We start from the raw sequence: 20,867 nt of genomic DNA, 5'->3' as shown, positions 1-20,867 counted from the left end.
ACCCTATGAGAGTCCCCTGTGAGGATGCCTTGTGAGGGTCCCCTCTGAGGGTGCCCTGTGAGAGTCCCATATGAGGGTCCTCTGTGAGGGCGCTCTGTGAGGGTCCCCTGTGAGGGCGCAATGTGAGGGCCCCCTGTGAGTGTCCCCTGTGAGGGTGCCCTGTGAGGGCTAGGGTGGATATGGATGGATGCTCAGCTATGAGGAGTGAGTCTGCAGAGCCTGAAGAGGGAATTTGGAGCCAGGGCTGTGCACAGAAGGAAGGCTCGAGTGGCTGAGGATGGGGTTCTAGTCTTGAGTGTGATTAGACAATCAGAGGATTTCTTGAGGTGAGGCTGGTGCTGCTGGTGCCGTTAGGACAGAGTCATGGATGAATAGCCCAGGAGGACTCACACCCAGCTCCACCCAGCTCCACAATACAGAGGAAGAAGTGAGCCCGGCCAGAGATCATGCTACCCTCCAGTGTTACTGAGTGTTGGGGCCACCAAACTTTCCTATTCTTCTGGGAAAATCTCCAATCCTGGAAGAAGGAAAGAAGCAGGGCTCGCGTCGGGGACAAGACAAATCATTGTTTTCCCTTTTTGTGTCATATCATAATCCCTAGCAAAGGGGGGGGGCTGTCCTGGGTTATTATAGCTACTTAAAGCCCCCCCCCCTTAACAGCCATTTACCCTCTTCACACCACTTCCCCTGCCTGCAACATCATTTCCTTTCCTAACTACTGCTCAGCTCAATGCCACCTTCCCCAGGTAAACTTTCATAGTCCCCCCCCCGACACTCTGCCCCCCTGTTGGGTGAGATGACCCTTTAGGCATGGATTGCTACCCCTTACCCCTACCCCAGACAGGGTTTCTCTGTGTAACAGCCTTGACTGTCCTGGAACTTAGTAGATCAGGCCTGCCTTGAACTCACAGAGTTCACAGGCCTTGAACTCACAGAGTACACTGGCCTGCCTCTACCTCATGATTGCTGGGCTTAAAGTGGGTGGGCAACCACATCTAGTTTCCAAAATAGAGATTCTTAGCAGAGGGTAATTTTTCCCTCCAGGGGACATCTGACCACGAGAGCAGACATTTTTTTTTTTCGTTATCACATTGATTGGTGCTACTGGCACCTGGGAGACAGAGGCTAAGGTTGCTGCTAATTATCCTACTATGCCTGCAGAGACTCCTTCCACCCCAAATAATGACCCTACCCAAACTCAGTACCGCTGATTGTCAGGGACAAGCGAATGCTCGGGTGGGACTACATCTCCCAGCCACCTTTGCAGTTGGGTGTACTGTGAGACAAGGTTCCAGCCAAAGGAATGTAAGCAAGGGTGTACTGGATGTAGAACATTTGGGGGATGGCTAAACTACAGACAGATAAGGTCTGGCTCTCTAAGTCACCATGGGAAGGAAAACTCACTAGTCCACAAGAAACACCCATCCTGGACCACCCTGTGTAAAATACTCTTTAATAGCAGTAAGCCAGCAAGTGACTGGGGGCTGTTATAGCTCTGGAATAGCTTTCTTTGTTTTCTCTGTTTTCCTAGGCAGTCCATTCATTCACTCATCCATTCATGCCACAAGTATTCCTTTATGTGTTGGGCTCCGTGCTAGGGCCCAAGGAAGCAAGAGCAAAAGAAGACATCCCCCTCCCCCACCGTGGTTCCTGCCCTTACTTGGGTGATGGTTTATTAAGAAGAGTTTGACAATAAAGCACAGTTAATTATGCTACTAGAAGGGTGGGGTGGGGTGGAAACAAGACGAGCTCTACTCTCAGCCAAGGCGGGGTTCCCGGGTGAGTAGCAGCACTTTCTAGAAGCGTGCAGAGTGACCAGTGCAGGGAGGTAAGATACAATGGAAAGATGCCGCACCAAGCTGTGGACCTGAGAGAAGGCAGTCTGTGAGGCCCCGGGCTCTACAATGGTCAGCTTCTCATCTGCTATTACCCAGGCTGACTGGAAGTTCATGATGGCACACACTTTACCTCACCTCTTGAGTTCTCGGGGCTTGTATGACCCAAGGAGACTTTCCCTACCAGCCTGCTCAGACAGAACTCATTTCTAATTTCAGTTCAGTCCTCCTTTTCAGGAAACATTGTCCACACCCACGTAGACCCCGAAGAACCAGACGCCTGGAGGGTCACTGTGGACTCTCTCACCTGGGGTCCATGTCTACCGGATCATTAGTCTTCGAAAACCAGAGGATTTTAACAGCTCCTTAACACCTCGAGGATCTCGACCAAGACTCCATTATCTGCCCTTCGGTGTAAGCCCAACCATGCCAAGGGTGCCCTTCGTCTGCTCTCGCCTGGCTCTTTCTTGTCAGTTATCTTTTCAAACACCAACTACCTGCCCTCCCTGAGCATTCTGTGAGTCTTCAGGGTGAAATCCAACTTTCTGCTAAGCCCTCCCAGCAAGGGTCTTCATTGTCCGTCTTTGTCTAGACAGGCTTGGATTTTCGGTTCCCATGTTCTTGAACACCTTGCTCCGCCCCTTGGAGGCCTTCGCAGCTCCTGCTGGCAACCTTCCTTCAGGGCTGTGTGCATCGACCTGGGATGCCCACCCCGCCCCCCCTGCATCTGTCTTTCTCTTATTCACCCTTCAAAACTTAGTGCAGACTTGAGAGTGTTCAAGCAATCTTCACCAGTGCCTATCAGGGGCCTTGGTGGAGTTTGGAGCTTGAAAGGTAAAATGCCCCACGAAGGTTCACATCCTGGAACTCTTAGTCTCAGGCTGAGAAGGCTGTGGAACCTTTAGGAAGTGGCTCCTTGTCAGAGAAAGTGTGTGGCTTGGGGCAGGCCTTGGGGCTTTCTAGCCTGACCCGACTTGCCAGCTTTCCCAGAGTGTGGCTAATCCTCCCTCTTTACATTGTCTTCACTGGGGTATTTTAGCACCGGAAGAGAAAATTAACTTAAGACAGTGGACATTCCATGAACTTGGAGGAGTGTGTGGAGGAGTAGATTGAGGGCAGATGGACTCCTGGCTGGATAGGAGGATGGACATCCAGATGGATGGATGGATGAACAGAGGGGCGGATGCTGAGAAGGTTCTCGGTGGTAGTATTTGTGAAATTGGCTCACTGTCCTTTCCCTAGACTTCATTGGCCGGATTTCTTAAAGAAATGCCTTCCCTGAATCATGACTTCATGTTACACTCTCAGTCTTCAGAGAGCCCTGACATGAGAAACTGACCAACTTAACAGCATTTCTGTCCTTTATGAAAGCAGAATTGAATATATTGCCCACTATGTCACTCAGTGTCCTTTATACAAGGACTCATGATAAATTCATGCTTAGGGTTATTTCCAGGAAAGACTCTGTCTCTGCAGATGAAGATGTGTGCTTTCTGCTGTCGGAAAATAAAATAAAATAAATTAATTAATTAAATAAAATAAAAAAAAATCTGTTTCTCTTCTTTGGCTTGCAAGTAGGGATACCTGGCTTTATTATCTTATTACCTCCATGCCAGCACACAGTTCAGGGGCCTGAAAGCAGCGGCTCTTCCTGCCTTCTTCCAATAGAGTCAGTGTGGGCTTTACTCTGCAATGCCAAGTGTTGTACTTGTAAATCCAAAAGCTGCCTTGCCAAGAGGAGTTCAGCAGTGAGTTGGGAGAGGTTTGGAAGGATTGCATATTGGTGACCAATGGCTCCATGCCGCAGTTGAGACAGGAGACTTAAAGCACGAAAGTTCCTACCTGGTGGCTCACTTAGCATTTCTACTGCTGTGATAAAACACCATGACCCAAAACAACTGGGGAGGAAGGGGGTTTAATTCACCCACCACTTCAGATCACTCCTCAGCACTGAGGGAAGTCAGGGCAGCAACACAGGGAGAGCTGATGCAGAGATCTTAGAGGACTGCTGCTTCCTGGCTCGCTCCCCAAGGCTTGCTCAGCCTGCTCTCTTCTAACACCCAGGACCAGCAGGCAAGGAGGGGCACCATCCACAAAGAGTTGGGCCCTCCCCCCCCCCATTAATTATCAATCAAGAAAAGGCTCCACGAGCCAATCAGGTGTGGACATTTTCTCAACTGAGGTTTCCTCTTCCCTCATAAACTAGGCATAACCTAGCCAACCCAGCAGGGATCTCCTATAGAGTACCCATAGAAGTCGCCTGATGGTTAGCATAACTGGGGGAGGGGGTAATGAGCCAGCCTTGTTGTGTTATTGGGCCACCCTTGCAAGTTACTTCTGCCAACTGTTAGGTTTCAAACCCAGGCTAAACTGCTGAGGTGCCTATTTAACTTATCAAAGTGGATGCTGGCCTCCTGGTTCTCCCTGTATCCCGCAGTCCTACCTGTTAAAGGGCCCTCCTGGCAAATGTACCCTAAACTTCTCCAGTCCAGGGGCTAGGCTGCCCTTCCCCAGCGGTTCTTCTCCATATAATCAACCCTTTTGGTTACCTGATCTTTTCACACTTACTCCCTTTGGGTCTCCTGGCTGTTGCACTGGGTTCCCCTCACTGTCCTCGCCCATCTCCTCACATGACCAAAGGGTCATGAGAGTGCTGTACTTTGCCAGATATCCCCGTGTCTGACCATGCTCTCCTACATATCTATAATAAACTTTCTCCTCCACCACACTCAAGAGAAGTCATGTCCTTTCCTTTTATAATTATTTTTTTTCCATTCACAAACCATGGCCTTTCTTTACCCCAACTTTAAGTGCAGTTCTCCATAGACTGCTGTTTTTACAAAATGGTTCATAATAATTGTTAATAATAATCGATTTACTTGTACTGAGGGCCAGACATTATAATGGGAATATTAGATACATCTGGCACCAGTTTTTTATTTGTTGCTTGTTGTTGGTTGGTTAGTTGGTTGGTTGGTTAGTTGGTTGGTTGGTTGGTTGGTTGGTTGGTTGGTTGGTTGGTTGGTTTTAGTACTGAGGATTGAACCTAGGGCCTCACTCATGCAAGGCAAAAGCTCCACCCCTGTGCTAAAATATCCCCAGCCTGCATTTCCCTATTCAAAAATCCCCTTAACTGCTTGTATATTTGTGTCCCTTTGCATATAAAGGCACACCAGAGCAATCCCAAAACAGAGCAAGTAAGAGAGGAGCCTCTTTAACTCAAATGCCTCAGTTGCTACCTTTCAAGCTCCTACCTACCTCCTCACCCGTGGGCAGAAAGGAGGCAGTTAGGAGAAATAACCCCCCACCACAGGGCCAGTAGTAAGGAATTACTGGGTGATATTGCCTGGAGACAGATGGTGCCCAGTCACATAGCCTTGCTTCCAAAACACTGTGTGTATGGAAATGGCTTGCTATTCTACAGCCTTCTTCCGCAGCTAAGACAAGATGGCATCAACGTCTTTCTTCTCATTCTTTCTACCTCAAAAAAAATTGAAGTCCTCAGACATCCCAGACCCACCTCTGGGCATTTTGACTCTTTTAGATATGAAGGAAATGGCAGTGGGGGGTGGGGTGGGGGTAGTCTTCAGAGATTTTTAAGAACTGCCAAAAGAATTTGAGGCTTGGAAATTTTATTAGCCTCACAATAAAAAGAAGAAAATGGCAACATGGAAATCAGTAAATATTTAATTAAATGCAAAGTATAACATTATGTCAACTTCATTAACTGTTGAATTTGGTAGGCATAAAGATTTAATTACATTTGATAAGGATTTATAGGTTAGAGTTTTTTCTCTGCACAAGATTTCCTGCATAGGCACCAACATTGGGGAGAAACTGCAGTTGATCATAAATTAAATGAACTACCCCTGGCCAAAAATATTTCAAAAGCAAAATGGCAAAAGAGCTTTGCAATGTTCTTTTATACTTGAAGAGTATAAAAGTGTATATTTATTGTGAGAAGTATGTAGGCTTAGTCATGTCAGATGAGGAAGAGGTTGGGTATGGCTTGGGTTTCTGATTATTTTTATTTTCTTGGTTTCCTGTTTGTTTGTTTGTTTGTTTGTTTGTTTGTTTGAGACAGGGTCTTGGGTCTTACTATGTAGCTCTGGCTAGCCTGGAACTCACTTTGTAAATGACGCTGGCTTCAAACTTGGAGAGACCCTTCTGTCTCAGCCTCTTGACAGCTGGCTTTCTGGATCTTTTTTTCCCTTTATTTCATGCTAGGTTAAGTATTTGGAGCTGTACTGTATGGTCCATTAAGATTTTTAAAAAGGCCATGCCCACTCTCCTGAGTTTTGTAACCTAGCCACATTTGAGAGTCAGATGCGGAAGGAGCCTTTGGCTGGAGGGTGGTTAGGAGTGCTGCCTTCCCCTGAGGTTTTTCTGATTCCAAACCAAGAGCATTGGGGCTGGAGAGATTTGGTACGTTTGGCAGAGCTTACCTAACATTCACAAAACCTTGGATGCGATTTCCAGCACTGCATAAACCAGAAGTGGCAGTGCACGCCTGTAACCCCAGCAAAGCTTTGGGAATTGGGGTCCAAAGGGTCAGAAGCTTGACCTTGGACTACACAGGGCCATGGGTTTTCACTTTTGTTTTCTTAGAAAATTAAAAAGGAATTGGGAAAAGGGTAGGAAGGTGGAAGAAAGCAGAAACCTTCCGTGGACAGTCACTGGAATCGCTGTGTTCACCAAGCTGACTTCTGGGCTCTACACACACACACACACACACACACACACACACACGTCGTCTCAACTGGCACCAAACACCTCTCTTAGGCCAGTGTTTTTATTGCATCTATTTTGTAGGGAAGCCAACTGAAACACAGAGGGGGGTGAAACAAACTGCCCAGGGTCATAGTCAAAGTAACAGAGAATTTAAGAACTTTTCCAAGTTTAAATACTTCATAAATGAAATGGTGTCTATGATGATCAATGCCAGGTTTCAAGTCCTTAAAAAAAAAAACCAGCAGAAGCCAAGCCTGTCTTGTTCAGCACTCTGTCTTCTGCACCTCCACCAGTCCTGGCTTCCAAGGGAACATAACTAACTCCCTGGGCGCTGGAATTAGTTCAGTGTCATCCTGCTCCGTGCCACCATGCACTGGTGGAATGCTTAAATCTGTCTAGGGTATAGGATTCCCCTAATCCTTGTGCCTTGCACTGTGGGGGCTCATGGCTGGGGTGCAGAAGTGCAGCCAGTGGGGGAGGCGTCCAAGTGCATAAAATGCTTGCTGCACAAGCATGAGAAAGCTGCTAGCTAGGCTAGCCCACAAGAAGAGCTCTTGGTTGGGAGAGAGACCCTGCCCCAGTAAACAAGGTGGAGAGGACTTAAGGAAGACACCTGAAGTCAATCTCTGGCCTCTACACAAACGCACACATACACATACATATGACACACACACACATAGAGAGAGAGGTGTCCAAACATATGCAACATGCACACACACACAGAGGTGTCCACACACATGTAACATAAACATACACACACACACACACAGATGTTCACACACATGCAACACATACACACACACACACACACACACACACACACACACACACACACACCAAGATGTACACACACACACCAAGATGTACACACACACACAAAATAAATCACTGTCTGGAGAGGTTTATATGATGATTTCCCCAGTACAGTTAAAATTCTCTCTCGCTACACTTAGCCTAGAAGCTGTGGTTCAGAAATTCTAGTATCATACATTTCAATGTAATAAAAAAATAAAGCAACCAAAAGTGCTTTGGTAGGACTCTTCTGTGCCAGGTGCTGTCCTAGCAGTTACTGTGTGTTAGACAGTCACTTCGTAGTAGAGCATCCAGCACCAGCGCCACTCTCTCTGCCTCCCCAGCACTGGGATTACAGGCTAGTACCACTCTGTCCAGCTTTCTCACATGGGTTCTGAAGGTCAAAGCAAGTCCCAGTGCTTGCATGACACTTTACCAGCCAAGCCACCTCCCCCAGCCTCTTTTAAGAAAAGGAGTTTGAGACAGAATCATGTACAGAGAGCACCTCTGTGAAAACAAGGGAGAAGGTGTCTCTAAATTTGAGGGTAAGAGATCCTGTCTTAGTTTCTTTACAGTTGCTGTGATAAAATACCCAGACAAAAGCCACTTAAGGGAGAAAGAATGTATTTTGCTCACAATTGTTGGTGGTAACCCATTTCTGAGGGGATGGATGCCAAGGAAGCAGGAACCTGAAGCAGCTAGTCACATTACATCTACAGTCAAGAGTGGGAAACAGTGACCTCCTGCACATAGCCCATGTTCTCCACTCTTACCTCTTACTCAATTCAGCATCCCCTACATAGGGAATGGTGCCGCCCACAGTGGGTGGGACTTCCCATCTCAATGAACATAACCAATATTGGTTACCTAAATCCTCACAGTCCTGCCCACAAGCCACAGTCATGTAGACAATCTCTCACCAACACTTCCTTCCCACATGGTTCTAGATTAATGTCAAGTTGGCAATTAAAATTGATGATCAAACTTCCGAGTAAAGACAGCCACATCATCAAACTTCCCACAACCACTGACGCCTCTGTCTTGAACCTCTAGCCTGTAGAACTATTAGGAAGTAAAGTTCTCCGTAGTAAGCAGAGAGTGTGAGGGCCGTAACAAACCAACATGCTAAAGGACATAGCAGCTCACCTCAGTTTCTGGCGACAGACAACTCAAAACCTAATGAAATCTTAATGTGAACCCAAGTAATTTGACTCTAGAGTCCACGTGTCTTGTAGGATGCTCTCTGTGCCATCCAACATGGTTACCCCAGACAGAGGTAGCTCTTGAGCACTGGAGATGTGCCTAGCATAGAACCATTTTTCCCTATTTTATTGAAATAGGGGTGTGTGTGTGTGTGTGTAAATGTTCCTATGTGTGTATATGCATGTGTGGAGGTCAAAGGTCAACACGTTGGGTTCCTTTCGCTACTATTCTAATTTTTTCAGACAGGGTCTTTTGCTGACCTTGGCGCTTACTGATTTCACTAGACTGGCTGTCCAGCCACTACCCCCCTCAGGGGGTGGTGCTGGGATAAAACACCATAACTAAAAGCAACTTGGGGAAGGGTTTATTCCCATTTATAGTTCCACATCATGGTCTGCCATCAAAGGAAGTCAGGGCAGGTTCTCAAGGCAGAAACCTGGAAACAGGAGCTGATGCAGAGGCCAAGGAGGAGTGCTGCTTACTGGTTTATTCCTCCTGGCTTGCTCAGTTTGGGTTTTTATACACCTCAGGACCTCCAGCCTAGGTGCTATATCACCTACAGTAGGCTTGACCCTCCACATCAGTCACTAATTAAGAAAATGCCCCCACAGACTTGCCCATAGGAAGTATCATACATACCGTACTATCGTACGGAGGTATTTTTCTCCATTATTCCATTATGATTCTCTCTTCTCAGACAACTCTAATTTGTATGGAGCTAAGAGCAAGCTTTCCAGGACACCCAGGGAGTCTCCTGTCTCCACCTCCCTAGTGCTGAGGATACAGGTGTGTGGGGCTGCCTGGCTTCTTTATGTGCCTTTTGGGGGGATCTAAACCCAGGACCTCCTGCTTATGGAGCAAGTACTCTATCTATTAAGCCATCTTCTTTCTGGCCCAAGAACTGAATTTTTAAGCATATGTTAAAATACAATTAAAATTTCAATAACCCTGTGTGGCTGGTGGCACTCACATCCGCTGTAGCTTTATGCAGTTTTAAAGACAGCACTTAAGGATTTTCTGCATCTTTTTCAGAAGCCTGCTCCGAGAAAGCTACCTCTGTCTTTGTTCCCTACCCTTGCTTGTCTTCCTTTTTCTTTTCTTTTTTTCTTTTTTTTTTCTTTTTTTCTGTTCTCTCTGATTTAGTTCCCCAGTGCCTGCCTGGTTCCCTGTTCAGGGGAAGAGAAAGCAGAGGAGAGGTGAGCCAGCCGGCTTTCCTGAATCCTGTGGCCTGGGCAGTGCAAGGCCTTGGCACTGTACTCTAAGCATGGGTGTTAGCCAACCAAATGCCAAGCGGCACAAACACTGAGTGACATTTTCAGAACTATTAATATTTCATCACAAGTGATCACTTCTCCTTTAAATACACTATCTTAAAAGGTTTTCTACATTCTTAACTATAATTTTATTCAGTCTAGGTCCTCAGAATTTTCCCCAAAGGAGCACATCTTCAATTTCATAAATGAAAACCAAAAAGGAATGAAGCTCTCCGGCTTGCAAAACTCAAGAGTCAACATTTCCAGGAATTCGCCCCCTCGGTAAAGAGCAAAACTATGTAGTGGGCACCTACAGTGTGCCAGACGCTTTATATACAGTGTACCGTTAGTTTATCCAACGTGCATTTATTGAGTGCCCACCCCTACCGTGTGCTACGAATGTGATGGGGCTCACTATGTCGCTCAGGCTAGCCTGGAACTTGAAATCCTCCTGCCTCAGTCTTCCGAGTGCTGAGTGCTGGGATTACAGGTGTGTGCCACCACACCCAGCACAAATAATCACCGAGCTGCATAACCACTTGCTGTGCAGCAGCTCTTAGGTCCATCTGTAATCACTGTTTCTGGCTGTTTGTGTTAATAATACACCTCCCTCGGTCAGATTATGGGTCTGTGAGAGGAAGCACCCGGTTTTCCTCCATCATCTTGCTTCTCCCGTGCTGAGTAGCTTACCTGGTACAGAAGGGCGGGGGGGGGGGGGCATGAATTCTGGAAGAATGAGAAGAAACTCAAGTCACACAGCAAAGAAATACAGTGATGATCAAATCACTGTGACTGGCTTCTCCAGTCCAAGGCTATCTGCCTCTACTGCTTCTTTCTCCACCTCCCACACTGTTTTCCAGGGTGGGAAAATGTAACCATGGCTTTGGCTTTGGGGGACCAGGGAATACCTGGCAAGGTCAGGCTTTCTCAAAGGTGAAGCTTTTCTCTGGAGGGGGTGGGGGCGACTACCGATCCCTAGTAAAAGGTGTGATTTGTAACCCTACCTCTGCCTGCCTGGTGCTGGATCCAGCTTGGGAGCTAGCCATGGGCATGAAATCATGTCTAGTCCCGAGCTTCGCTTCTTGAACTCAGGACACAGCCATTTGTAACTTGGAGACTCAGTTTCCTCCCATCCTGTGCGCCGAATGAAAAGGAGTACGAGCTCGCGAGAGCGAACAAGATCAGGTTTGAAGCCAGCCCTCGGCCTTAGGTGTTCTCAGGGGATGGCAGTTAGGATTAAAGCCAGCGGACAAAGGGGCAGGGTCCCCCACTTCTAGACAACCTCTGAGGTTGTATGCAGTGGTGAAATGGAAATGAGATGGAAACTTCCTTCTAAGAGGAAGCTCCCTGGGGTTTTGCCAGTTGCACCCCGCCCCCACTCCACCTGCGGGTCTTAGGAGACGAACGCCCGGCCCGTGCCGCCCTCCCACGACTTCCCACGCACCCAGCCGTTGCGCTTGAACCCACTGAAAGAATCCCAGCTCTCGACGGCAGGAGTGTGGGAGCGACTGACACGCAAATCCGCTGACCCCGCCCGGGCCTGCCCTGCCCAATCGGAGCCCTTTTAAGGGTTGGGACCCTCTGCGGTGCGGGTCGCAGCTCTGCGCGGGGACACGACAAGTGTTTGCTGAGGACCTGGGCCAGGCCGACTGACTACTAGCACAGCACCGCATTGGAGATCTCTTTTTGGGGAGGCAGAGCAGCAGTAGCAGAGAGAGGGACAGAAGGGGGCAGTCGGGAGAGCTAAAGCCAGGACCTGCAGTGGTCGAGGGCCGTTAGCCCTCCGTGTACACCGAACCTTAGGGAAGGCAGGAGGAGACAGTCCCATGGCCCGCCCCCTCCCAGTCTAGTGTAGTGTCTGACCCTTATCCTGCCCTTCTGGTGGCTTGGCAGGCTAGAATGGGCTGATTCCCAGGCCCTGAAAGGAGTCCCAGGCCCTGAAAGGTGTCACAGGGGTGTCACAACTGGGGAGTGCTGGGTTTTGTGGGGAGAGCCAGTCCTCCCCTCCAGTCGTTCCCAGATGTCATTCTGCCCGCCCAGGCGCTTGGTTCCTGAGTTCCGGGGCATTCCACGGTTACTAAGTTACTGGTTTTTGTTGACTTTTAAATATTTTCTTCTACGGGAGAGGGGGAGGGGGGCAAAAGCCAGGAAAGAGCAAATAGAAACAAGTCAACTTAAGCCCCCCTCCCCAAAAGAAAGTTGCCCTCTACCCCTCATCCCTACCCCATCCAAAGGCCTCTGAAACCCATCCCTTGGCTGGAGCAACAGCCAGCCAGAACTGACTACTTCCCCGGCCCTGTCTTCAGCTCCCTTTCTGGTGAATGAGGGCTGGTGGACCACAGTCCCTTTGTCTCCCAGCCCTGGGTGGACAAAGGGGCTTCCGGAAAGAAAGAAAGAGGATGGCCAGCGGAAATGGGCTCCCTCCATCCTCAGCCCTCGTGGCCAAGCGTCCCTCCGCCCTGGGGCCATTCCCCAGATATGTCTGGATCCACCAGGACACACCCCAGGATAGCTTAGACAAGATTTGCCATGACATCTGGAAGCGAGTTCAGGGCTTGCCAGAATCCCTGCAGCCCAGGACCTCGCTGGAGAAGCACTCTGCTCCCGTGACCGCAGCTGTCAGCTTCCAAGAAGAGTGAGTAGTCCCCTGTTTGGTTGATAATCAAGAAAGGGAGAAAGGGGAAATGAAGTCTGACTTTGGGTTGAAATGCTCTGGCCCAGTGTTAAGCCCTGCACACATATCTCCTCCCCATCCCCATTTCTGTAATCTCGAGTCACTTTCGGTCGGAGGAGCTGGCCAAGGTCCTGAAGTTCCAGACGGGAGGAAAGAAACCATTCCTGGCAGCTTCTTTTTCAGCGCCTAAGGAGACATTTTTCATTCTAAAGACATACGTGGCTAAGATAAAGATCTGGGGTCTTTGCAGGAGCATTATTGCCAACCTAAGGGTTAGGTGACTCACTACTGCCCCCAGAGGCAGCTAGATGATCTTTAGCCCTTTCCCAAGAAAAGTCCAGGCATTGGCACAGATGATCCTGGTGGTTGGAAACCACATCTGGAATCCCCTAATACAGAGAGCAGCTGTCCCATTCAGCATCCACAGAGCTACTGCAAGAGCGCACATCAAAATATTTACTGGGAAGGCATTGACATATTCAGAGGACATAATAGAAAATTAAAGTGCGGAAGATGGCTGTAAATAGCCGGTTTCCCAAATGGGAAATCCCCTGCCTGTCGGGGAAACACAGAGCTAAGTGTTTCAGTACTAGGGAAAAGTTGAGGAGACAGCCATTGGAAAGGAGAGGAAGGAGCATAGAGGAAGACAGGATCTCATTAGGAAAAGGAGTGCATCAGCTGTGGTGATTAATGCCGCTGCTGAGTACTCTTCCAAGGCTCTGCATCTTCAAAGTGGGCTGCACGCATTAATTAATCCTCCCAGCATCCCTATGAAACAGGTATTAGTGTCCCCATTTTACAGATGGATTAAGTGTTAATAATTAAGTGCTAATTAAAGCCTAAGTGATAATTAAGTGTTGTCTGCCCTCAACACATGCTCCGACTCAGTTCATAGATGCTCTGCAGTGTGTGTGTGGGGGGGGGGGGGGCACATCATCCAGGCATTTATCAGCTGCCTCTGGTTTCAGGGCTCTCTAAGCATCACTGAGGTGGAAAGCAAAGTCGAGCTGATGCTCAGGTCTGCTCTTGCTGCAGCAGTCCCTTTGCAAGCGCCTTTGCTTGCTGCAGATGAAGGCGGAAGGCATGCTGCCTGCTCCTGCCTCCTCTGCCCTGTGCTCAGCAGGACCCGGCTCCGATGCAAATGGCCTCTCTACAGCCAGAATCCTGTGGCTAGTCTGCTCAGTGGCACTGGGCTCCTTTGCCCCGTTCACTGCCATCTGCTTTGGGACAGTGCCTTGGCACAGGGAACCTTGGGGCTACACTCAGCTCTCTCAGTGGCCAAGTAGCTGATTGTCCACTTTCTGGATCAAAGGTCAGCAGCAATTTCCAGTAGATAGCCCCTTCCCTGCCAGGTCACACCGAATTCATGGAGACAGACTCTACTTCCAGTCTGCACTTGGCCGGAAATTGACCTGGAATACCTCTGGCCGGTCGCTTCTCTCCATTTGGCTTTGAATTCCTCATCTGCAAATTAAGGATGATGCGCCCTGCCTTGTCCACCTCTGAGTTGATAACGAGGGCTGAATGTGATGGGAAACAAAGAAATGAAAGATGCATTATACAAACAAGGCTGCCTTAATGTGGAGTTCATCTAATTTGGGGGAGGGGAGGCTACTTAGTTGGCTTCATCTAGGGTTTTGGTGTTGTGCTCCACGATCCCAGGAGCCTTCAGAGAGCCTCCCTGGAGTCAAGTGGGCTCTTGGCTGGACAGTTCTCTTCTACACCTACACACACACACACACACACACACACACACACACACACACACACACATACACGCTCACACTTGCACTCGTTTCAGCCTGAGTTCTTTAGGTGTTTGTCAGCTTTATTAACTGGAGTTCTGAGTACAGTTGCACTTGGAAGAGTTCTGAGAGGAGATGTGGGAATCTGCTGACTTAGATGAATAGACCACATTCTAATTGTATCGCTATCCACCCAGTAGAACACAGTGAGTGGGCCAGAGAGCGAGCTAGCAGCTGCTTCTTGGAACGAAAGATAACCAGGTCCAGCCCAGTGCTGGCTTTAGAACCTGAGACTGTGATAACCAGGTCCAGCCCTGTGCTGGCTGTGAGATCGATCTGAGCTTTGGTTTCCTTGTCTGCTGAGTGGGGGTGAGGGTAGGGGTGGCTGGAGGTGGCAAATCAGGAGGACTGTTCTAGGGTCCTGCTGGTAAATAGGATTGATAAACTCATTCTAATGACAGCAGTTATAATTTCTGTAAACCCTGCAGTTTTTGCCTGAGGTAGTGAGAGTCCAAGTGTGTGTAGATATAAATTTCCATAATTACCAAACTGTACTGTTCTGGTTTTAACTGTTCCTCTCCCCCTCTTTAAATGAGACCCAACCTCGGTTATTTGTTTGTTTTCTTGAGATAGGCTCTCACTATGCAGCCCAGACTGTCCTGGAACTCATTATACATGCCAGGATGAGCTCAAACTTCCAGCCTCCCAGATCTTAAAATACTTTATTATAGAGGAGTAGGCTGAGATGTGAAGAAGTTTCTCTCTGGGGTCTGAGGTTCTATTCTTAAGAAAAGGTGGGGTTTCAGAAATATAGTACTGGACCAACTTGGCCCTGCTGTGACAAGGGTGGCCATCTTCCCCTAAAACATGAGGCATCTCTGTGCAATAGTTTAGCTAGGAACCCCTAGATAAGTTCTAAGTGACCCCTGAGAGACTTTAAAACCAGAGAGCATGCCACAGTGGCGTGTGTGTTCAGGCCACGAGACACCTGCCTATCAGCCTTTTCCTGCCTTTTCTGTATAGCTGGCTTTGGTGGTGTCTTTTCATGATAGCTAAGCAAGTTATTGAATCTTGTTATCCACAAATTTTCAAGATTTTTAAAATATGTGTGTTTATGTCTATGTACCACACATGTGCCTGGTGCCCACAGAGGCCAGAAGGGGGCTTGGGATCCCCTCAATCAGGAGCTACAGACAATTATAAGCTGTCACATGGGTGCTGGGAATTGAAGCTGGGTCCTCTGAAAGAGCACCCAGTACTCTTAGCCACAGAGCCGTCTTCTCCAGTACCCAGAAAAAATTCTCTTGCCCCTGTCCCTGTATGTCACAGAAACCTGGGCATGAGGTCTTGGAGGCCACCCTGAACCACCTGAGTCACTCCCTTGTTCCTCTTGTCAAGTGGCCATCTGCATCCTCTCCCAGATGGAGAAATGCCATGTCCAAAGCTGGGGACTCTCTCAAAGGGGCTTGCTTTCCCGACAGCTGAAATCCATTGCCATCACGAATGATGTGCATTCTTCCTTTGGGGCTCCAGAATTAATGCTCTCCTCTCTGCGGTGCTTTAGAGGATAAAGGACAGCAGCAGATCCCTCCCTGGATATATATTTTTTTTTGTCTTTACACTTTTTTCTTTTATGCTTTCACTGACTCATTTGTTGGATTCCTCTTTATATTGCTGGTACTCATTCATGACAATGGGGTCCCCAGAACCAAGTGCAGGTAGATGGGTGGAACCAGTCCCTGCTTAGTGGGCTCCTCTCTGCATTGTTTATCCCTGTTAGTGATGATTGACACCACAGTCACCTTCCTTTTCGTGCCGAGTTTGCTCTATGAGCACAAAGGAGTTCATTTATTCAGTCAAAAAGTATTGATGAAGTAGTGACTGTGTGCCTGGCTCAGTGCTCAGTGGTGGGAGATAACTTTTTTTGAACCACATAAAATAACAAAGTGAGTCTTTTTTTAATTTTATTTATTTATTTATTTATTTATTTATTTATTTATTTATCAAATCTATAGTAACTGCAGAATGTGGAGAGGATCCTCACTGGAGGAGACCAATCAGGAGCATTTAAAAGCTGTAGGATAATTTCAGAGGGCATCAAGTACACGATGAAAACAGCATCCAACGGAGTAACAGCAGGAGACCTGTTAGGACGAAGAGTAGGGTCCTTTGGGCTAAGTCTCAGATGCCAGCAAACAGCTGACAATCCTAGAAAACTCATCTAGGTGGAGGAGAGGGAGACACAGCAAGCGCAAAGACCCTGGGAGTTTGATATGAGTTTTGGGAAAGATGGTGTGGCTGGAGGGCCTCTATGAATGGGGACACGACACCAGCTGACACCTGAATCAGGCTGGTGAGGTCTTACAAGATCTCAGAGTGTTGCTGGATAGGATCTAGATGTACTGCGTGTGTGCCTGCGCACTTTGGGAGTGTTTCAGAGATCCCTTTAGTTTCTGCACTGGGATGGTCTGTGGTGTGGGAGAGAAGACAGAGATCACTGAGAAGGTGGGAAGGGTGGGCCAGGTGAGGCCCACATGGGATAAGAGCTGGACCACAGTGATTGTATTACAGGTGGAAGGAGCAGGGGGCTCCATAGGCAACGTGAGGGGGCCAGGGACTCTGCTGTTGGCTTGGGCACATGGAGATAGAGAGGTGGGCTGTGGGGCTTCTAGGTTGAGCTGAGCAACGGTGTCGTTTAAAGGAGTGGGGAAGAGGTGGGGAGAAACGAGCTTTGGCAAGAAATCAATAGCTGTGTCTAGAGTCAGTTAAACTTCAGAATCTTGTTCAGTTATCTTTTAATTAGTCTTAAATGTGGGCTTAGAGGACGGTGGCAAGCCACTTACTGACTCATATCCGAGAACTGCATCTTCGTTCATTCTCCCCAGCATCACTTATAAAACTCCTCAGCCTCAGAATGGGGGCTTTGGGCTTTCTGCCGACTCCATTGCTCTGGCTGCCAAACAGTACTCATCTGTTGGTTTTTGTTTTGATTCCTCCAATGAATGCTTTCCATGGTCTTCTGCAGGGCGGGCGCAGGGCTGGGACTCAGGGAGCACAGGGCTAAGAAGGGCAAACCTCCTTCCCTTGAATGGCTGCCAGTCCCATGAACAGGACGGAACACAGACTCAGCAGACAGCAGCAACACTTAGAAACATTTCATGTGCACTTACTGCGTTTCAAGATAAATGTTTTGGTAAAAATATTATTTTGTGATGAAAAAAGGAGACAGGGCCTGACATCTTTCGCAGAGCCTTGGGGTCTTGCAAAGAGTGATATATGACAATAAGCATGCTAATGAAGGGCTACATGATAGAGACTTGGGAAAGGTTTTCAGGATAGATTGAGCGCCCTGGCACGATGAGTACAGCAGTTCCCTGTCAGGAGATGGTAGCATCATTAACAACAGCTTCATTGTCAAGGTTTTCCAAAGTATATGTGTCCCTGGTCTTGAGGATGGAGAGGGTAGAGCTGGTGGAAAGAGTCCAGCACGATTGGGGAAGGATGGAAGCTTCCATGGGATGAAATGCACCATGAGAGAGGAAGGGAGTGTATTAGTCAGGGTTCTCTAGAGTCACAGAACTTATGGATAGTCTCTATATAGTAAAGGAATTTATTGATGACTTACAGTCTGCAGTCCAATTCCCAACAATGGTTCATAGTAGCTGTGAATGGAAGTCCAAGGATCTACAAGTTGCTCAGTCTCACAGGGCAAGCAGGCGAAAGAGCGAGAGTGAGTCTTCCTTCTTCCAATGTCCTTATATGGTCTCCAGCAGAAGGCGTGGCCCAGATTAAAGGTGTGTGCCACCACACCTTTAATCCCAGATGACCTTGAACTCAGAGATCTCCCTGTCTTAATCTTTTGGAATCCATAGCCACTATTCATCAAGATCTCCATACCAAGATCCGGATCAGAAACTTCTATCTCTCAGCCTCCAGATTAGGGTCACTGGTGAGCCTTCCAATTCTGGATTGTAGTTCATTCCAAACATAGTCAAGTTGACAACCAGGAATAGCCACTACAGGGGGTGAGAGGGTGATCCTGGGTGAGTGGGCTGGCTGGCCATGATCAGGTTCTATGACAGCTTCCCAGGCCCTTCCTAGGCACCTGAGCTCGCTAAATCAGGTGGAAACTGGTTTGCAGAGTTCAAAGTCTATGCTGAGTCGTGCCAAGCCAGAGTCTACCAGGAAGATAAGGTCTCAGGGCATGTTCTGTATTAACAAGGTCTGTATGTGATAAGGTATGTATTAAGTGTTCAAAATCCAAATAAAACAAGCAAAATCAGAATGAGCCCACCAGCCTGGGGCTTCGCACAAATGCTCACTCTTTTTAATAGGACCCTTGCTTGAGCACAGGACAAGCCAGAGAGAGAGAGCCAACACATTGCCTTGTTTGAGTGACTCTCCCAACAGGGCTATTCTTTCTACTATTGTTATTAAGCAATTGAGTGGATTTACTTTGCTAGAAAAATCGCTTCAGACACACACTGTCTTTTACTATTATCTTGAAAGCTTGGAGCCTGGCAATGGGGCTGAAAGTATCCAGACCCACACATGAAGACCTGGCCTGATGTCCCAGATGTTCTTGGTGTCTTTGTGGTCTGAAGTGATGATCTACATTTTCTTTCCTTCACCCCTAGGAGTTAACACCTCCTTGAGAGACTGGGTAAGGTAGTTGGGCACACTGCTGCTGGGACTCATATTTCCACATGTCTTAGTAGTTACAAGATGATGGTAGAGACCCTATGGGTGCAGGTTGAGATCCATAAACAGGTGTGTCTCTCTCCTGAGCTTCCCAGTCTGGGTCTCAATGTCTGTCCCGTGGATGTTGTGATAACTTCATCCTTGCTTGTCCCAGGAGCTATTATATGGTATTCAAAATTCAAAGAAAACAAATTCAGGAATGAACCCAGCAGCCTGGTGCTTTGAGCTGGCGTTCCCATAGACCCTTACTTTCTCCAGTCTTCCACACAGGGAATGCCAGAGAGACCGGGGAAACCAAGGCTCTGTCTTGTTTGAATGACTCTTCAGGCAGGACAATTCTTGTTATTGAGTGGCTAAGTGAACTGGAGATATGGAGGCTCAGGAGTCCTTGGCCTTTCTCCTCTGCTTCCTCCCAACGTGGCCTTTGAGCTACCGTGTCCTCATTTGTGACGTTTCTGCCTTATTCACTTTCATGCTCTGGTATGGTTGGTCCCTATCCTTGCAGGAGGTCCTCTGCCCATCACCAACAGCATGCTCCCTTGTCCACAGCCCTGCATAAACACCACCCACTGGCCTCTGTTCTTTTGGCCAGGCCTTTGGGAGTCCCCGTAGCATCTCTAGACATACATCTTGCTGCTCACCTTCAGCCATCTGTGATCTAAGGTGAGCAGCAGCAGGTATGCATGGCCTTGAGTCTACACGGGTGACTTAACTCTCAGGAGTGCATTTCCCATGTTTATCTGTTGAATTCATACCAGCTCTTAAAAACAGGGGCTACTAAGTATGTTATCTTCTGTACCAGTTCACCTTGTCTGTGTGATACTGAGGATTGACCTGGGGACCTGACAATTGTACCTTCCCCAAGTTTCCTCCCCAGAGGTGTCTTCTTTACTTCAGTAATTTAAACAAACATTATACTCCACTTCTTTCTTAAGAGTTTTCTGCAATCCCATACAACCGAAAGTAGACAGGAGGGTCAGAGTCATAGCCCTAACTGAAACCAAGTTACTTAGGATGCGTCCCTGGTTGTCCTCAAGGGGAAAAATAGAGAAATGTTAGAGCATCCACCCTGAAGGGTGGTGTTGATAGCATAATGAATGGGATGCCTCCACAGTGCCTGGAATAAGATGAGAGCTCTGTTCCTTGTTGTCGTCACTATCACTGCTATCATCATCATCACAACAACAACACCACCAATTATTACCAATTATTCATCACCAATCACTCCTTATCATGCATCATCATCATCATCACTATAGACAGCACAAATCACACTGCCATCATCATCATCACAGTTATTGTCACCATCTTCACTATGATCATGATCATCACACCTCCATCACTGTTGCTGAGGTAACCATCGTCATCACCACTGCCATCACTATCAACATCTCCCCCTTCCCATCTCAATTATCACCTTCGTCATCAACATTTCACCATGAGAGAGGAAAGGACAGTACAAGGATGCAGCTGGGAGAGGAGGGTTTATGTCTCGTGGGTGGAGTAAAGGGAATCACTCAAGCAAGAAAAAGAGATTCTAGAGAGCCAGGGCAAAAACAAACAAACAAAAACTGAAGCCAGTGTTCTCGGTGCCTAATGGCCAGAGGCACGCCTGTCAGCTCCTTCCTAGTATGGGTGTCTTGGTGACAGTCACCTGATGAATATTGTGCCCTGACTTGTGGCAGCAGCCCCCTCCGGCGCCGCACCACAGGGTTCCTTAAGGTCAGGGATTGTGTCTTACGCGTCATTGTCTCTCCAGTGTCCAGCCAAGTTCCTGACGCCCCGTGATGATGCAGTATGTATGAGCGAGGGAGGGAGTGATTGATGAATGAGCCATTAAAAGGCCACCTTGAGGAGAGTGGGGCTAAGAGGTGGCTAGGATCCAAGCAGAGTGTCACAGCCATCAGAGGGAGCACTGAGCCATGTAGGGAGA

At 48.0% G+C, this 20,867-nt stretch overlaps 1 protein-coding gene and 1 long non-coding RNA gene across 3 annotated transcripts in view; one reads left to right on the top strand and one right to left on the bottom strand.

Moving 5' to 3' along the window:
• The window catches only part of CK137956 (cDNA sequence CK137956), a 60,711-nt gene that overhangs the window by 5,333 nt on the left and 34,511 nt on the right, over nucleotides 1–20,867 (top strand). Inside the window, exon 1 of one of the 2 annotated variants that reach the window (NM_001134733.1) lies at nucleotides 12,129–12,449. The exons of the other annotated variant lie outside the window; for it this stretch is intronic. Coding sequence (NP_001128205.1) covers nucleotides 12,136–12,449 — 314 coding nt within the window. The 5' untranslated portion in view covers nucleotides 12,129–12,135. Of the gene's footprint in view, nucleotides 1–12,128; nucleotides 12,450–20,867 lie in introns of those variants that run through there. 2 annotated transcript variants of the gene reach the window in all.
• On the bottom strand, nucleotides 10,520–11,841 carry Gm38571. The gene is made up of 3 exons (XR_868176.2): nucleotides 11,259–11,841; nucleotides 10,819–10,948; nucleotides 10,520–10,540 (listed from the first exon to the last, which is right to left on the bottom strand). It is a non-coding gene; the product is annotated as a predicted gene, 38571 (long non-coding RNA).

Source organism: Mus musculus, chromosome 4 (genome assembly GCF_000001635.26).
Source record: "Mus musculus strain C57BL/6J chromosome 4, GRCm38.p6 C57BL/6J".
In the NCBI taxonomy this organism is placed as follows: Eukaryota; Metazoa; Chordata; class Mammalia; order Rodentia; family Muridae; genus Mus; species Mus musculus.
This window is presented reverse-complemented; position numbering and strand designations above follow the sequence as displayed.